The 15,968-nt window shown below is 23.7% G+C and overlaps 2 protein-coding genes across 2 annotated transcripts; one reads left to right on the forward strand and one right to left on the reverse strand.

The window, feature by feature from the left end:
* Positions 1–3,702: 3,702 nt before the first annotated feature.
* On the reverse strand, positions 3,703–10,610 carry LOC100865743 (uncharacterized). The gene is made up of 2 exons (XM_012490512.3): positions 4,720–10,610; positions 3,703–4,413 (listed from the first exon to the last, which is right to left on the reverse strand). The coding sequence occupies exons 1-2, from the start codon at positions 10,381–10,383 to the stop codon at positions 4,174–4,176; spliced, it is 5,904 nt and encodes a 1,967-aa protein (XP_012345966.2). The 5' UTR covers positions 10,384–10,610; the 3' UTR covers positions 3,703–4,173.
* A 793-nt stretch (positions 10,611–11,403) lies between these two features.
* On the forward strand, positions 11,404–15,305 carry gcl (germ cell-less). The gene is made up of 8 exons (XM_003696503.4): positions 11,404–11,757; positions 11,993–12,116; positions 12,226–12,322; positions 12,396–12,765; positions 12,862–13,131; positions 13,402–13,620; positions 13,695–13,785; positions 13,862–15,305. The coding sequence occupies exons 1-8, from the start codon at positions 11,612–11,614 to the stop codon at positions 13,991–13,993; spliced, it is 1,449 nt and encodes a 482-aa protein (XP_003696551.1). The 5' UTR covers positions 11,404–11,611; the 3' UTR covers positions 13,994–15,305.
* The last annotated feature ends 663 nt before the right edge of the window (positions 15,306–15,968 follow it).

Raw genomic sequence — 15,968 nt, forward strand, 5'->3', positions numbered from 1 at the left:
TCCACCGATTATACATCTAGTCTTGTAGGATTAATAAACCGTAAACTGTAGCTGTACGACATACATACATACATACATACATACACAACACACACATCACACATACGGAGGTTTCTCTCACGTGTCAACCGATATGTAACGATAGCGAGAAAACAACTATTACTGTTATGTACGAAACCTCCGTTCGCTCAATACCATATGTGGTAAAAAAAAAAAAAAAAAAAAAAAAAAGAAAAAGGAAAAAAAAAACGATTTTTCGTAGAGTAAACCCATTTGATCCTTCGCACGAAATCGTGTGATATCGTGGTATTTTTTCTTAAAAAGAAAAAAAAAAAAAGAAAAGAAAAAAACAGTTGTAGAGAAAAAATCAGTTTAATTATGCGATTTTATAGGATTTTAAAAGGATTTTCTAATTAGATTTTTTTCGCAAACTTTGGTATCTTTTGACATAGTACATACAAATATGTACGATTGAAGAAAATAATCGATGATTTAATTAATTAATTTAATTGATCGAAAACAACTCGGTTTTTGAGTTTTTTCCATTATACATGTTCTAATGCGGAGAATGTAATGGATAGAAGTAGTTATAGCATATGTTTAATGATACACAAGTGATAGTGATGAAGTGTCAAGAAGTTCGAAACATTTTTTTTGCTTTTAAGTTAAAAATTCAAAAGCGTTACAAATTCAAGACAAAAAAAAAAAAATTTATTAAGTTTTTTAGATTTTCTAGAAATTTAGATTCAGAATTCTTAATTTGAGATTCAAAATTAATTACACGATATATCTGTTGGATTTTAATATTATATTTGATTCGTACACCAATCTGCAACTCTTAATTAGAATCTTTTGATTAATCTTGGATTCTTTTAATTTAGCAGTTCTATTTTTTTATTTTTTAAAGTTCGATATAAGATGATAATATCAATCTTTTTCATCTGTCCATTATATCTTATCACGAATTATTTTTTTTTTTCTCCTTCTTTAGATAGAATGTCGTTAGAATGTCGATTTTTTGAATTTTCCGTATTTTTTATAAAAACAAATTGATTAAAAATTTTATAAACGTCGGGAGATGAACGTCGAAAACCTATATCAGTATTATTAAAATATACAGAAAAGGATTCGAAACTTAACAATCGACTCCTGGGGGGGACAAGCCTCGTGAAGGACCCCTATGGTCTTTCGTAGTGATACTTAATCATTAAGATAGACTTATTTATAATATAATATACTATTCGCACTATGTATTTGCGATTTCTTCACGTGTTTAAAAATTATTACGATTTATTATTATTAATTTCACTTTCTTTTTTGAATTTCATCGTTGATTTTAAATCTTAATCCGAGATAACAAGAAAGAATTAATATTAAAACAGCTTAAGTAAAATTTTTAAATTTTTCCTTTCTTTTTTTAATTCATAAAAAAAAAAAAATAAAAACCTTATCTAAAATCAAATTCAAAGCATAATTTAAAATTAATTATTATTTCTTATATAACCGGATGCTTTTCTTATTCTTTTCAAATAAGATTTACGAAAATACATAGTTACGACATAGTGAGTAGCCTTCCGCCTTTTATGTTCAAGATTCAAGTATAAGTCTCCATTAACGTTTAGCTTTATATCATGTATCGTCACGTAAACTGCACTGTAAAATGAATATGAAAAACATTTTGTTCTTTCGAGTTGCCGACACAATAAACGAATTGTGTTGAAATTGTGTGAATCACGTGCCAAATTCTAGGATAAATGAAAGTGTACTGCATACGTACGCTCGTAATACAGATAATACACGAGTAAATTATATAGGCTTGCCTTTTAAGGATCTTTTATTATCGTAATCGATTGTCTCGATTATTCAACCCTTATCGGGCATAATAATTAAACAATTCCTTTAACATAAATTAAACTCGATTCTTCATTCCCAAAAAAAAAAAAAAAAAAAGGAAAAAAAAAAGAAATAAATTTCTAATATCTTTATATGATAAAATAAATTTATATAATTTTTCTTCTTTTGAATATTTTATTTAATTTATTCAAGATCGATATGCACCTTTTCTAAATATTATAAGAATATTTTTCATCATATTTCGCTCAAATAGGATTGTACAACTCGTGTAATAATCAACGCTTCGAGTTCGGCCTTTTTAATATCTAAAAATCATATTTTTAGTAATAAATATTTATTATTGAACGAATATTGTTATTTTTGTTGTTAAAAAATGTTTTTCATTCCCATAATTATTTATAATTCTATTTATTTAATATTAACAATTAAGATTATATACATTAATTAAAAGCTCGAAGCGTTAATACAAGTCACGAGCAAAGCGTAGGATTTGAATATTTTAATTAATTTACAAAAAGAAAAATCGCGTAATGAAAAGTTCCGTTTTTCCCCGATCTAACTTCAAGTTACGTGATTTTTATTTATCTCTGTAGAAATCCTTCGAATTGCTAATAACTTTAAAAAAAGTATAGAAATGAGATTCCAATTAATTTTTACAATTAGTAGTAATTCACGTAAAAATTATTATTTGCAATAGTTAAGAGCAAGCATAATAAAATGCAAAATTATTTCTTTCTGATTGCTCGTAACTATTGTCTTACTTGTATTTGTACTTCAATATAGTAAACATTGAATAAGTTGTCAAATCTAATTATTGGGCGTAAATATTTCTTTAATGCACTATGACGTTCAATTATTTTCAGTCTTTATTTTTTTTCGCTTACTTTCTACAAAAGGAATTTATAATCTTTATCGATATAGATTGATATTTCGTTAATATTTAATTTGGATCTCGATTTTCAGGCACTTATCCAATGTTTACCATAATCACACAAATTGAAATACAATTGTTGGAAAAACTATAATTATAACTATAATCAGTCGATGAATAATAATATTTCAACGACTTAATAACGACAAATGACAGTATATATAAGTATATTAACTTTGTTCTACCTACTAACTCCCGATTTCTCGGATCACAATAAACAAGAAGTTCGGTCACGCGTCAGGCCAGCCTCGTGTTGTTTATATTTGATCCGAACGAAATACCTACGAGTCAAGCTTGTGTTTACGTTTAGTCCGAATGAAGTACCACGAGTCAGGCTCGTGCTTATAATTTTTAGCCCCTCTTATCACGAGTCTCATTCGTTGTTGTAGGACAAAAGATTAACTAACTTCAATCATCAATTCATCAAATCGATTAATTTCTAAACGATTATATCCTTATAATCATTTAAATATCGAAATATGTTTCCAATGATTGTATTTGTTTGTGACTTATCAATTACAAAGGTCGAAACGTTATTGTAAAAAAAAAAAAAAAATATAAAGCTCAAAGTGCCGAATAAAGGGAAATACATGTATATTATTTTAATATTTATTCATATTTAAAGATCATCCATTTAATTTCCTTTCGTCATAATTCATTTATTTATTCCTTGATATCGATATTAACAATTAAAATTATAATGTTAAAATACTTTAAAAGTATAAAAATATCTTATATCTCATATAATATTATTACTCATCTAATTACTATTTATTTGAATCTATTAGAAGACAAATAGTTTATATATGTAAGTAAATTTTATATAATAATAGTCGACTGATTCTCCCCATATTTTATGATTTCTCTTAGTTGAAATTAGTTAAAATAATGAAATTTGGACTAAATAAATTATTTAATACAAGTTTAATTAAAATTTTATTTTACTGTATATTCCAATATGATATGCTATTTATATAATATTATTTAAATATGAAATATACTTAAATCTAATTATATAATATATATTTTATTTAAATATGATACGATAATAAAATATTACTAAAAATTAAACCTTACTAAAATAAATGTAATTTTACAACAATGAAGATATTTATTATGAAAATATTAAAATATATTTTCTTATAAATAAAAATATAATATTAAATTATTATTTCATTCAGTGCATAATTACTACAGCTTAATGCGGTAATTTTTGCAAAAAATTATATATCATGCAATTACAATTATATATTATATCTTCAAGATATATAATTTTCACATACAATTTACACATACAAATATTTATACAATGTTTATGTATAAATATCAAACTATAAATATCTTTTAATATTTTATATTTATTATTCTAAATTAGTAACATTTTGAACTTAATATATCTTGTGTTTAATTTTATGAAGATTAAAATCGTTAAAATTATATAAACGCAAATTGCAAATATTACATACAAAATTATGAAAAATGTTCATATGTAACTGCAATAAATCTTCAGAAATAAATTTTTTCGTACAGTAAGAACATACGCATCGAACTTCATAAGTAATATTTGGCTTAGATAGTTTATACTGATTGCTCGTCATTTGGTAAACATCAGAAAAATTTATTAAATTCTGTAAGTAAAAAATTAGAAAATAAAAATACATATGATACTAATGATTTAATTAATTGTACGAATAATAATTAATTCCTTAAGTTGGGAAAGTAGATCCATTCGTCGCTTATATTAGTAATTAAGTAATATCAATTTTGATTTAGAAAATTAAAATTACAAATTAATTTTTGTAATTAAAATCATTGTTGGATTTCCTTATCCATATTAATAAAATTAATAAAATTATTATTTCCAAAGCGACTAAATCTATAAAAATAATCCAATTCAAAGAATTAATTATTTATGTATGATTGGACCAATATACCTGTGATTGCTGCATATATTGAGCATCTATAATTGTCATTGGTTCATTGTAAACTTGTGATTGATATATTTGTTGCTGTGTTGGTTGTTGCACAAATTCTATTGTTGGTACATTCTGTATAGCAGGAGCAGTTTGATTGATCACTATTGACATTCCACCAGCATTATGATTTAAATTTTTATAATAAACAGAAGAAATATTTTCTGTTATTGGTTGATTAGTTATTATTTGCTGATTTTGCTTAAGCATTGGAGTACTTTTATCTGAATTATTTGTTATTTTAGCAATATAAGGATATTGATAACATGTAGGCAAAGAAGTATATTTAATTTCTGATTGATTTATAATTGATTGTTGAAATTGTTCATAACTTGGATCTTGGTTTTGCATAATTCTTGTCTTTGTTTGTAAATTATCAACTTCTTTGAATTTTTTGTTCTGCTTACTATGTTGCAAATATTGTTTTTTACAACTAATATGATTACCTGGTAAGTTATGTTTTGACAAGTTTGATAAATTATCTGTACAAAAATCGCAATAATGACATTTATATTTATTTGACTTGATTGTGTTATTGAAAGAAGACATTTGATCATTTTTATTGATAAAAGAAGACGTTGTATGTGCTACATTTACATTTTGCTGTATATTAATAGTTTTTGCAGTTTTATTAGATCCATCATTACTGTTCAAAATAGAATGTGGTATAGTTGTAGTTGTTCGAACAATATTGCAAGCTGGTAAATTTTTATGGTATGCTGACGTTACTTGTGGAAAAGATGAATATTTATTTTGATTTATATTCGTTTGCAATTGCTGCTGTTGTTTATTATTATGATTATTTATTGTTATACTATATGGTTGCAAAACTTGAATTTTAGGGTCATTTAATCGTGAATAATTTGAATTAAATGAGGACAATGGCAATATATTTGAATTTTTCTGAAATTGCGTTGTTTTTTCATATAATGATGATTTCTCAAACTTGTTCGAAGTAAAATCTATAAATTGTTGTGAAGGTAATTCTTTTTCTATAATTTTATGTTGTTTATCATTTTCATTTAAAATATTATGATTGATTGAATCACCAACATTTTCAATAACATGATCATCAAATTTGTCTAATTCTAATACAGGATCTCTAAGCTCTGCAAGAGTTTTTACTCTTAAGAATCCTTGTCTTGGTGGAACTTCTTGTTCTTCGGATTTTAATAGTGTTTTCAAAACTGAATCTAATTCTGTAGTTGAAACTATATCTTGAAGTTTATTATTTTGAATAATTGGTTGTATATTTTTTATGATTAATTGATCATCTGTTGTTTTAATTTTTGGATCAAATTGATTACTATTATTATTAATCTTTTTTGAAGATATATGTGAATCTTGCAAAATATTTGTACATTTAATATTTGAATTAAACGTTCGTGAATTTAAAATATTTTGAGAAGATTCTAAATTTGTAAAATGTGAAGATGTTTGAACATTTAGACTTGTTACTGGTGATTTAGTTATATTATTTTTCAATATTATATTAGTTTGATTAATACAAGACGTTTCTAATATAGTATTAGAAGTAATTTCTTTTTCCTTACTTTTTTCATCACTTAATGATTCTGATTCGTTTATCAAATCTATTACTAATTCATTATCAGAATCATTTTCATTTCCTTCTAGTATCTTGATTAATTTCTCAGTATCGTTATCTACACCAGATTTTGTTGGACAAATTTTACTTTCTTTTTTTATTGTTTGAGTTTCCATTTGTAATGTTTTTTCTATTTGTTTCTCAACAGTTGATACTTCTGTAAGATTGGAAGCATGATTTTTCTTTGATAATAATGCAGAGTTATTATCATTTGTAACTTCATCAGTTTTAAAATATATCTTATTATTTAGTTCATGAATAGTAATATGTTCTTGCATATTTTGAGAAGATTCAAAACCAATATTACAAAATTCACAAATAAATTTCGCTTTTTCATAATTCACTATACATGTGAGCATATTATTACTCTCTTTATGTTCTTTAGCATGTTCTATAAAAGAATTTAAACTATTATAATATATAGTATTGCAATATATGCAAGTAAAATTTGCATGAATTACATTATGCTTCAACCAATGATCCTCGAAATCATTTAAATTTTCAGTTACTGTTGTACAAATACTGCAAATAAATACTAATTTTGCAGTTGTAGATGATATACAAATAAATTGAGGATCACTAAAATTATGTTTATTCTTTATATGCTTATAAAATTCATTTTTTTTAAATGTATTATCACATAAATTACAAGTTATTTTTATTGTCAAATGTGTCTGAACAATGTTATTAGAATTCTCTATAACAGTTACATTTTTAAATAAATTAGATTTATTACATTTTTGAATATGTTCTTTTAAATCATCTTCATTAATAAAATGTAATTTGCAATTGCAGCAAACATATTCTGCAACATGAATATAATCTTCTGTAGATGTATTTAAATTTATTGAAGAATTTTTTCTTAATTTTGAGTTTATTATAGAATTCTTTGGAAATGATTCCTTGCTAGCTATCCAAAAAGAATCTTTTGCATGTTGTGACCAATGAATATAAAAAAGAGTTCCTATTCCACAAAATATAACTTTACAAATGTTGCATCGAAAATCCATTATACAATTTTTTTTAAAACGGGCGTGTATCTCTAAATGATGACGTACATCTTGAACTGAACTAAATATCATACCACAAGTAGCACAAAATAAATTTGGAGAACGACCATTGTTTAAGCAATTCTGATTACAGTCTGCATATTCAGGAAGACGATAATGAGTCTCAAAACATTTTATACTTCTATATAATACTTTACAAGTATGACAAAAAAGAATTATTTCAATTTGCAAGCAATTTTCATTAGTTTCTGATTTATTGTGACATTTACATATTGTAAATGATTTTTTATTACATTCTTTTTTATTTATCTTCTCTTTATCAAATTTTATTGGTAATTCTATATTTTGCATATCATTTTCTTTGAAAGCAGTGCATTCTATATCTTTAATTTTAGAATTTTCTCTAATTAATGATTTATCCGATTCTTGTACACATAACAATTCTTCCTTACTGTTAATTTTTTCATTTATTTGAATTGTGTTAGGTATTATATTACTTCTACTGTCAATAAGTTTTTTAGAATTGTTTTGTTTAAATTCTTTATCTTTCATCGTTTCACTCTCATTTAATTTTTGATTTGCAACTTTATAAGCTTGTTGCAATTCATTTTCTGTATGTAAATAAATATGAGCTGCCAAATCAGTTTTTGTTAGAAAATCTTGTAAACAAATATTACATTCATTTGAATTATTAATAAATTCAATTTTTTTTTTCTCTTTATTTATTAAACTTTTTGTTATATCTTTTTTCTTTGATTGTTTATCATCATCAGTCACAAATTTTGACACATATTCCATATTTTTTTGTTCAGATATTTTTGGTGATTCTAACATTTCTATTTCTGAAAAACAAGTTACGATTTCTTGAGATTTTTCAGATGATTCGTTAGTATTTTTCGACATACCTGGTAAAGTATTACTTTGCTTTTGTGTATGAATAATTAAATGTGAATGTAAATCAGAATACTTTTTAAAATTAAGATCACAAACAATACATTTATAAGTAGAAGTTTTAGTTTCTTTCTTATCTTTAAGTTTTTTATCTTTTATTGGAGATATTATGGAAGAGTAATAAGTTACACTTTTTGTAGTATCTTTAAGATGTGTATTAACTTTCACATTTTCTGGAATTGATTTTTGTTTACATAAGGAAGTTTTTAGTATTTTTTCCTTTAAGCATAACATTTCATTAGTAGATTTTGTTGCAGAATCCAATATATTTATTGATTTTTTAATATTAACAATATTTTCAAATACATTTGATAAATTAGAAGTTTCATTAATAGACTCATGTGAAGAAGATAATAACATAGGTTTAGTAATAGAAAGTAAATCTGAAATTTGTTCTGAATTATTAATTGCATTTTGCTTAAATTCTTCTTCAGATTTGTTTTCAAATATTTTTGTTTTTTCTTTATTAATTGAATTTAAAGATGACTTTTTTGGAAAAGTTGATAACGGTTCATTTATGCTTTGTATTTCTTTGGCAGTTATGCAAATATTTTTATTTGCAGTTTCACAAATGTTTAAATTTGAAATATGGTTTATAGATTCTTCAGAGTTAACATTAGCATTTTTAAATATAATTGATATTTTATTTATCGATTTTATATTTTTCTGAGGTTTTAAAACATTAAAATTCGTTAAAGAATTTATATATGTTTCTATTAATTTCTCAATTTCTTTAGCTGAATATTTATTATTAAAGTTTTTCAAAGCATCAAATTTTATTAAAAAGATTTTTAACTCTTTAAAAAGTTTGTATTTTTGTATAGAATGTGTACTAGAATTAAATGATTCTTGCATTGGTTTTTGAATATTTTTGTCTTTTAAAATTGGTTTTTCAATCGCCATAAAATCATGTTTTTTTGTAGAAGAAGTATCATTTTCTATAATACTTAGAAGATTTAATTCTGAAGGCATAAAATTGGAATTATCTTCTTGTATATTTTGATCAAGATCTTTGTTTTCATCATCAGGATCACATGTTGTAGATAATATAGCTAATTTCTGTTGTGATATATTTATATTTTCCTTTATATTTAAATTTTTTTTGTCTGATTGATTAAATAATTCATTAGTAACATCTAATGATGTTAATTGCAACATTGAATTTTCATCTATATATTTTTTCTTAACATCTTCATGTACTATGTTAGTTTCTAATGTTTGCTCTGGTAAATTTCTTTTCAATCTTTTTATTTTATTTAAAATTATTTTACGTATATTATTATTTTCATTGTTATTATTATATTCATTATTATTATCATAATCATTATTCATATCATTTTTACGTTTCTTTTTAAAATTCTCTTTTCTAGTAATTCTTATAATTTCAGAATCAGAAGAATCATTATCATTATTTTTATTATTCTCATTTGATTGTGAAATTTTATTTATGTAAGGATTAATTATTGCATTTTTAATTTCTTGATTATTAACATATTCATTTCTATCAGTATTTATAGATGTCAATTCTACTGATTCTGCAATAAATGCATTTAATTCAGTTTGATTTTCTTTCATGCATTCTGTTTTTACATTTATTGTACATTCTTCAAATGAAATTGTTTTTACAAATGTTTGTGATATATTTTTGGTTACTTCATTTATTCTATGTAATTTTATGAATGGTTGCTTAATATCTTTTGATAAATTTTTTATATACAATGTTTTATTTTTACTTTTTGTTTCTTTAGAAAATAGCATATTTTGAGATTTAATTTTAATTTTTGATTTACATAAATGATTATGTTTGGAATTTATTCTTTTAACATAATTTTTAGTTTTTCGTTTTCTATTTTTTGATGTATCTTTTATTTGAGTTATAGATGAGTATTTTTCACAGCATTTTTTTATCTCTGATTTATTTATTGGTAACTTTATGATATTTACATAAACTGGCTTACACAATTTATATAAAATTTGTAATTTATTTTCTTTCTTTGACAATTGTTCCATAGCATCATTTTTAAATCTTTTTCTTAATGTATAACAGCTACTTTTCATGTTTTTTTTTTTTATATTTTATACTTATATACTGATTTTTGAAATAATAATGGCGTTTACTTTTTCTGAACAATTATTAGATGAATGTTAATTTTCATCAAAAATTCCTATTGTCAAACACGATAAAATTAACATAGAACTTAACTATATTACTTACAAGTAATATAAAAATGAATTATTGTACACATTAAAAATTATAAACATATCTATATCTTCAAACATGAATCAATCACTTTCAAGTGAGTAACATGCTATGCATAAAAATCAATTGCTCATTTTATTTTAAGTCTGACATACACTTGGTATAGTAACTATATATAGAATACATTATAACATAAAATATTAAAAAAATAAAATAAAAATTTATATATATATATTTATATAAATTTATATAAATTTAAAGATATATAATAATATTTGAATAAATTTTTAATTTATTTTAAAATTTAGTAAAATTTTCAAATTGATTAGCATATAGCTTATACTTTATATTTCTTATAATATAACATTACAAGATTAGAAATATATTATATTATATTTATATGGCTAGAAATATCAAAAGATAAGGTACGAGAAATTTTTTATCGTGCTCTTGTTTATAAATTATGTTTATTTTAATAAATTTATTAAGTCAATTGAAATTAACCAATTGAATTCGTATTCCTCACATGGAATTTTTTTACATGAAATATCTTCTCCACAAACTTTTCATTAATTCAATTTCCATTACGAATATTTTTATAATTTCATTTTATAAATTTATATAAATCTATTTAAACATTTGCATTAAATAAATACTTAAATATATAATATAAATTTACATCTTATTAAATTGTATCTGATTGGATACTTTCACTTCACAAGAAAAGAAATATCCAATTGGAAGATACTTAAATAATAATTTATCCATTAATGATAAATAAATTCGTAATATTCTATCTATAATAAGTATATATTTATGTATATATATTTGCTGCATCAATGCTGTATTAACTATATTTTTTGTTATGTCATATGTTTATATTATATATAAATTGTGTGTGTGTGTGTATGATGCGTGTATGTTGCAATTTCAAGAGGGATATCTATATAGACTTTCCTCTGTGTACTGAACACTAGCACTGGCAGCGAAAATACAGTTCCTGTATTAAAAACAATGTTGAGAATATTCAATAATTTGTCGGTAATCGAACTGAAAATTTCTTTTGCTCATTGAAACACAAAGACAATGGGAAATTACGTGAGCAAAATTGCATCGATGTCAAACAATGCGATGCATTCCATGTATCGCGGTCGTAAAAGAAAATGTATCGAGGAAGATGATTTTGATTCTGAATCGGATTACATCGATCGCACTCTTCAAACGCCAAAAAAGTATGTAAATTTTGAATAAATAATCTTAATTCGATAACAATAATTGATTATACAATTGAATTTTTAATGGTATTAAACAATGTTTGCATCATCGAAAAAAATAACTTCTTAATTTTGTAATTAGTATCTAACAATATATATCGTCAATTGTATTAAAAATTGCTTTCAATCTCAATAATTTTATACATATGAATTAATTATATCATAATTAATACATTTTTTTTAATTCATACAGAAGGAAATTGTTGACAACAGCACAATACATTTATAAAACATTATTCCAAGAAGAAAAAGGAAGTGACATAACTGTACTAATGTTGGGAAAAGCATGGAGATTACATAAAGTTTATATCAGTCAGGTAAATTGCTTATTTTAATATATATTGTAATATTATAATATTTATTGTATATATTATGCAAATTTATATATTTTTTATTTTAAATTATAATATATAATTTTTTTTACAGAGTCCATATTTTGCAAGTATGTTTTCAGGATCTTGGAGGGAAGCAAATGAGACAGTTATAAGTGTAGAAATTGCTGATCCTAACATTACATTAGATTGTAAATAATTTCATTTAAAAATTTTTTATTTTAATAAATAATATTTTTTTTTCTTAATTTTATATGTTTTTAGCTCTTTTGACAGTTTTTGGTTCCTTTTACCAAGATGAAGTCAGTTTAGAACCAAAAGATGTCATACCAATTTTGGCTACCTCCACTTTATTTCAATTGCAAGGACTAATTGACCAGTGTACAGATATTATGGTAGAGACAACAAATATAAAGACAGTTGTTCCTTATTATAATGCTGCTGTATCTTATGGTGTACCAGTGGTAAAAACAGCAGCAAAACGATGGTTAGAAGTTAATCTTTTGGGACATGGATGGTTACATCCAACTTTTTTAAAAGAAATTACACCTGATTTAATGGCTGAATTAATTGCTAGTCCTGATTTAATTGCTATGCAAACAGAATTTTGCATATATATGATGTTACGAGTATGGTAAATAGTGAAATATTGAAATAAAATCGTTTTTAAATATATTATATTATTATTAATTATAAATAACATTATTATTAACTATAAATAACATTTTAGGTTATTTGTTCATGTACACAATAAAGAGGAAACACTTCAAATTGATGAATATTTTAGAAATCATAAATGGACAAAACCATTTCTTACAACAGAAGAAGGCAAAGAATTTGCAGCTCCTTTTAAAGCATTAAGAATGAAATATCTTTTGTTACATGATCAAGATGTAAAAATTTTATATAGTGATAATTTAATACCACATGAATGGTTGCACAATGCATATAAAGAACAATGGTTACATTTATTAAGAATAGATGCGAATAAAGATCGAGGGTAAGTTATAAAAGTTTTTATTTTTTCTAAACATATCCTTGATCTGTACTTAGGTCGATGAACATAGTAAAGAGTCTCAAATATGTGCCTTCTTTTTTCTTCCCTTCCCTTTTATAACCAGCTTTGTGGCCAGAATTTTTACTCTAAAAAACCTACTCCCATGTTTGTCCCACTTTAGGTATCTGTGTAATTCATAATACCGAAGTAATTAACAAATAGACACAACAATAAAATGCAATTTTTCTTTTTTTTTTTTTTTAATTATTTTAGACCAAAACAGATGAGCGAAGAAGAATTCGCTCGTGAATGTTTCCGTTGTGGAAGGTGCATCGAAAAAGCTGGTGAACATATTTGGAGATGGACAGCATTTCATTTTGGTTTAGATTTGGTGGTGTGCTTAGATAGTACTACTTTAAGAATTAAAAGGAATCACAGATTAGATACAGATCACATAAAAGCAAATCATAGCAAACATAATATAATTCTGAAGTTAGTATTAGTTTAAAAATTATGATCTTTTAAATAATTATATAATTAAAATTTTGAAAAAAAATTATTTTCAGAGTAAGTCTAATTTCATTAGATGAACAACGTCAAGTAAAACATATTCAGAGTTCAGGTATGCTTAGGTTATCACTCCATAAGAATGAAGAAGTAAGTAATATTTATAAATTTTTTAATTGTAAGAAAATGTTTTAAGTCATTAAAGTAAATCAAATTTATACTTTAGAAACAGGTAATGTCTTTGGATAAACAACTCACTTATCCTTTGTATATATCAGTCAACATGCAAGTAGTTACTCCATTTGTATCAACAGAAGAGGAAAAATCAGCTGATATAGTAATATTCTCGGATACTTAGCATATTAAACATTTGAACTGAATATAACAACATACGCTTATCTGAGATAATAATCCGGTTGTTCCAATTTGTAATACTTGAATACAACTAAGTGCTATAAATTTTGTTACTCTCACGTGACGTTATATTATGAAGATTCTAATTTCTGATTAAAACTTTTATAAACTCAAGAGCTTCTAGTCGACTAAATGGAATTACGACGTTAGTAAGAAGAATAATATAATTTCTTCCGTTTGTACTTTTCAGATATAATGCAGATACTTATTTTTTCTAACTTAAAATCACACTTATTACTTATAGAATTATATTAAGACTATTTAAAAAAAAAATGTCAAATATAAAAATTTTATTTTTTAATAATTGCAACTAATTGAATGTTAAATTTAAAAAAATGTAATGTGTCATAAAATATCACACAGTATTATCCATTTGCTTTCACACTGCTCTTTATGCATTTATATATTTATATACCATAATGACATTAGTAACAGAATAGAATAATTTTTTAATTAATAATTTTATACATTCATAATAAATATTAATAACGTAAGTGCATAAATGAATTCATAGACACGCTGATCGAGTGCTTCTGTGTCTTCCGACCAACTATCGAAACATCGAGCTTCGTGCCTTATGAATACTGATTAAAAGTAAAATAACTATGTGTAAACAAATGTAAATATTGTTTTTAAATATTGCTAACTGGAAAAAATTTTTATACAGAATTTTGAATTAATTTTCGAAGAAACGTTTATTGCACGCAACATTTTCAATTTAAATGATAAATAATTAACGTTCCTTTAATTGATCTAATCTATATAAATATTATATGTATGTGTATATGGATATATATGTATTTAAGCGCGCGCATACATGTATATATACATACATTTATATATGGTGCTATTGTTTAATATGCGCGAAAAAATTTTACTTTTTACATATTATTAAATAAGAAAGTTTACTTAGCCTAGTATCTAAGATTTTATTACATTTAACAAACATTATTGATTTCAAATTAATTTTCCGATATAGAAAAATATGTTATGTTTACATAACGCTATCAGTTATGATTTATTACTTACCTTTTTAATAATTTATGTGTATGATTCTGTTAAGTTTGTTATGGCACTGATAAATTTTAAGAATATATGAATAATTACAATAATTTGCGCATAAAGACATTGCGCTTTAAAACATTTTTGTCTTAATTATGAATGAAGATACGAATTTATACGAATACATCATGAAAGAAAATATCATTTATTTCTGTACATTGAAATCGCTAAATAATAAACTAATTAAATTGCAAGGTTTTTAAGGTTTACTTTATATATGAAGTATAGTTTTGATTCTGTCATTTTTTTTTTTTTTTTTTTGATTTTTTTTGATAACCATTCAACAGTTTATTGGCAGAATATTTTCTGTACATAGTGATGAATGTACATTGCAACAATAGAATGTGATAATAAATATTATAATAAAATCAAATTTTAATTAACATTTTCTTGACCTGGCATGTCTTATAAATAAATATACTTATATTTTAATGCAAAATATGCAAATGGATGATCGATTTAAAATATAATATTTTTCCGTTGTTTCCTTTCTTGTTCATTGTTTCGATATGCTTGTATAGAGGGCAGTGTTGCCAGCAGTTTTATTTCATCAAAGTATGACAAATAGGCAGATGATATGAAATTAATTAAATATAAATAATTATCTGGAGAAGCAATTTCGTTATATTCCGCTCGATATTTGATAAAATTTCTATGATGAATCATAGATATATTCGAAAGAAAGAGAACATTAAGAAAAAAATGTCATTAATATTTATTTTTATTCATTATAGATATTATAGTATTTACTTTTTTTTGTCATAGTTTAGTTTTTATGATTATTATTGATCGTGATACATTTAGGGAAAAATAACAACAAAAATGCATCATAATGTACGCGTATATTTTTGTGTTTA

This window comes from Apis florea, unplaced genomic scaffold (assembly GCF_048593485.1).
Source record: "Apis florea isolate Af1SG1 unplaced genomic scaffold, ASM4859348v1 contig_2350_pilon, whole genome shotgun sequence".
Lineage (NCBI taxonomy): Eukaryota > Metazoa > Arthropoda > Insecta > Hymenoptera > Apidae > Apis > Apis florea.

Excerpts from the sequence above, each read along its gene's own strand:
- gcl (XM_003696503.4), top strand. The coding sequence starts at position 11,612 with ATGGGAAATTACGTGAGCAAAATTGCATCGATGTCAAACAATGCGATG. Across the intron at positions 12,117-12,225 it reads ATAAAGTTTATATCAGTCAG|AGTCCATATTTTGCAAGTAT; the intron begins GTAAATTGCTTA and ends TTTTTTTTACAG. Across the intron at positions 13,132-13,401 it reads GATGCGAATAAAGATCGAGG|ACCAAAACAGATGAGCGAAG; the intron begins GTAAGTTATAAA and ends TAATTATTTTAG.
- LOC100865743 (XM_012490512.3), bottom strand. The coding sequence starts at position 10,383 with ATGAAAAGTAGCTGTTATACATTAAGAAAAAGATTTAAAAATGATGCT. Across the intron at positions 4,414-4,719 it reads AATATATGCAGCAATCACAG|AATTTAATAAATTTTTCTGA; the intron begins GTATATTGGTCC and ends TTTTACTTACAG.